Raw genomic sequence first — 3428 nt, 5'->3', positions numbered from 1 at the left:
GAAAGAGTGCCCTGGCCCTCATGATAGGATCCCTTATGTCCCTTGTGAGCAGATTTATGCTCATAGAATCTTCCGCTTCCTCCGTATCCCGGCTTGTGTCCTTCACCACCCTGCAGAGAAAGATTTTCATATATATTGCGAATTACCACATTCAGATTATCATATGCACATTATAATCTTTGTGATCACTGAAATGTAATACCCAAATGAGAAATTTAGAGGTGTTGGAATAAAATAATCTTCTATGTAATAACCAAGGATGAAGGAAAATGTTAAAAGAAATCTGAATATACTCAAATCAGAGGGAAGCGCCCATCTGTAAAAGATGAATTGATAATAAAAAACTGGATATTTAAAAGGTTAACCTGCATGAAAAAACTTTAAAAATTTCAATTTCATGGGTTCTTTGATGCCAAACACATCTTCTAATTTGTGTTCTTCTGATAGTGAAAGAAATGCTTAATGGCTTGAAGGCTCTAATGTTTTGTCTTAAAATACAAGTAATTTTCATGGCCATCTGAAAAATCAAACCTGTGGTAGAGAAGTAGAGTTTAATAAGCTGTGGGAAGAACTCATCTAATAACTGAAGGCAGATCACTTCTTACTGAAAGGGGTTGCGAGGAAAGGTGGGACAAAATACTTGGATTAGTGTCAGTGTTAGCTTTTCAGACTTTACTGTGTGAGAGCAGTTGAGCTGTGGAGTAAGCACCCATCTCCTCCCAGCCCGCCCTCCCTTCTTTGGCCTTCCCAGGAAAAGAAAATTGCAGCAGATGAGTCTTCTGGGAGTCTTTAAGGGACGAGAGCTTTGCCATGCAGTGGGTTTTGCTCCCTTGGCGCTACAGCAAAAGAAATTACTGCTGCGAGGCTGTCAAGTTGCTGGGTAAGAGCAAGCAACAAAATCACCATGGTAAAGTGCTGTGGGAGGAGGGAGGAAAGTGGAACAGGAAAAGCAAAATAGCAAAACTGAGACAAAACAGAATTATCACGGGGCTGCAGCAGCTTGAGGCAACAGAGCAAGGTATGCTTTGGCCTGGTAAATAAAACAGCTGTTATCAAAAGCACGCTCATCACCTACCCAGCTAAATCTGGTGAGGGATAATCCTCTTCCCTGTATGGGCAAGAAATAGAAACAGTAACATGGTGATCACTTTGGAACACAGCATCAGGGTGTACCGTGCACAGAGGAAGATGCAAAGCACAGTAAAAATAATGATAGACTGGCCAGCTAACGAGGCAGGAGTTGAAAACACCAATCTTGTTGAAAACAAGTCCCTCCGTGAAACAAAAAAGGCAAGATTCTGTATTGTGATGGCAAGAGCTGCCTTCAGTAGCCATGGTTTGTCAGTGTTATGTACCTCAGAAGCCAACTGAGCTGAGTAAATGTTAAGGACAGCTCCTGGTGGGTGAGGCTTGTTTGAAAGCACTACCTGTTATTAGTTGGTTCCATGAAGCAATCACTACATCAGTTGAATATAAAAATCCCTGCGAGTGGCTTTAATTTGTCACGGAGCAAGTCAGGAATTACACAAAGAGAACCATGGCTTTTCTGTCAGTGCCTCGCTTTAAACGTTCCCAGTGCTAACTCCAGATTTTTACTTGGTGCCATTAAAGCAAATGGCTCAGGCCAGCAGTTGAGTTAAATTAGCCCACAAAATATCTTAGACATTGCTTGAGCCCCTGAAAACGCTTACCTTTGCTTGCATTGGGGGAGGTGTACGAGGTGAGACCTGAAAACCAACATTGAAAAGTTGTGAAACCAAGGCACAAACAAATGTAGGGAATCATCAATCATCAGCACATTATTTGTGGGTTAGTAGGACTGAGTGCTATCTAAATAACTGCACTGAGAAGCTCCTCTGCTGACTTAGGCTGTGCCTGGGACACACCACCTGCGTTCACCAACCTGTAGATGGTGAAGCTGTGTAATTGTAATGATGGTTGTCAAAATTTGTGCTAATGGAGGGTTCACCCACTTCTTTTTGGTAGCACTTCAGTATTGTTTCCGTTTCCAGGGAAAAATTAGTTTTGTCTCTGAATGGCGCGATGAGCTCAAAGGCACAGCACAATTCACGAGGCTCAAAATAACGAGCAATGGTTGGGGAGTGTTTGGTTACTGATGGATCCTACAGGAAGTAGTTCACTTTAGTGGGTAACAAGGAAAGGAGACTTACAATGTTCTTGAAGAAGTGGACTACGGGGTTGTCATCCCCAGGCCGGCCGTGCTGGGATCTCTGGGGGATGGACCCTACGTGGTGGCTCATCCTGGCTGCGTGTATATCCTGCAAAGCAGAAGAGGGCATAGCGCCAGGTCAGCTGGGAGGCAAGGTTCACAGTGGCTGTGTGGAGAGAGGAGTCGTTTTCTCCAGGAATGAGAGGAGGAAAAACGCCTTGGAAATCCACAGAGTGCTGTGAAGGAACGGTGTGTTAATACAATACTATTAATAATAATATCATAATAATAATAATACAATGGCAGATGCAGAGTATGTTTACGGAGGTATGTTGTGCACATATATACGGGTGTACATGTTATTAATGTGTGGATTTAAACCTGTTATTGGAAAGTTCTGGTAACAGAAACTTGCCATTTTCCTACATCCTACGATCCTACCTGTGAAAGTAATTTTAGAAATGAAACCTGAAATGGAGAAAAACTTAAAATGGTGTTGGGTCATTCTCCAGGCAAGAGTGGGAGTGGATCAGGCGTCATTTCTCAGTTCCCAAGGACAACACAACACTGGTGAGCTGCAAGAGAAATGGGTTGGTTTGTTGGTTTGGGTTTGGGTTTTTTTAGAATAAGGGAATCAGATGAGACTGGCCATACTTTCTATTTTCAGTAGGGCTTCCTGAGCAATACAGAAAGAAGTTCAGAAAGCAAAGGTAAAAGAAATAATAAAAATAACACATTGTGAAGAGTGAATACCTCAATTGGTACCCAGAGTGTGATGTTGCAGGGAAGATGGTGTCAAAAATTCAGTGTAATTGCTGCTATCTGGATGCAGTATGGCAATTTTTTTTAAACTTGCATCTTACTGACCCAGCTCTAGACATCTGCCCATCAGTGTGCATGTAGAGGTGCAAGGCTTCACCTTCAGTGCAACAGATGTGAACCGTGTTTAGTGGGGAACAGAGAAGGTAGGAGAAAATGAAAAGAATAACAGCACCAGGTTTTTCTGGTGTAATGAATTCCCTGTAAATGCAGTGATGTTATAAGCACCGTGTGGATACTGAAACTTTTCCTTGGCTTTCTAAAGGTGAAATTGGTCTGATTGCTGGAGCAGAACTCCTGACTTGTGAGTGGTTTGGTGATTTTTGACAAATAACATCTGTGAAACAGATTTTCAAAGGGTGGAAGAGTCTTTTTGCACTTTGAGTGAAGTCTTGTGACAGGAGCAGCTTTCAGGATGATCCCAGCTGCCTCAAGCTAT

The 3428-nt window shown here is 42.4% G+C and overlaps 1 protein-coding gene across 1 annotated transcript in view; it reads right to left on the bottom strand.

Moving 5' to 3' along the window:
• Positions 1–3428, bottom strand: part of MBP (myelin basic protein) — a gene marked incomplete at its 5' end in the record, with an annotated part of 19707 nt that overhangs the window by 4368 nt on the left and 11911 nt on the right. The window contains 4 exons of the mRNA XM_010189427.1: positions 1–110; positions 1076–1108; positions 1692–1727; positions 2172–2279. The exon at positions 1–110 is cut by the window's left edge and continues 31 nt beyond it. Of these exons, the coding sequence (XP_010187729.1) occupies positions 1–110; positions 1076–1108; positions 1692–1727; positions 2172–2279 (287 nt within the window). The remainder of the gene's footprint in view (positions 111–1075; positions 1109–1691; positions 1728–2171; positions 2280–3428) is intronic.

The sequence above is a fragment of the Mesitornis unicolor genome, unplaced genomic scaffold (genome assembly GCF_000695765.1).
Source record: "Mesitornis unicolor isolate BGI_N332 unplaced genomic scaffold, ASM69576v1 scaffold51417, whole genome shotgun sequence".
In the NCBI taxonomy this organism is placed as follows: Eukaryota; Metazoa; Chordata; class Aves; order Mesitornithiformes; family Mesitornithidae; genus Mesitornis; species Mesitornis unicolor.
This window is presented reverse-complemented; position numbering and strand designations above follow the sequence as displayed.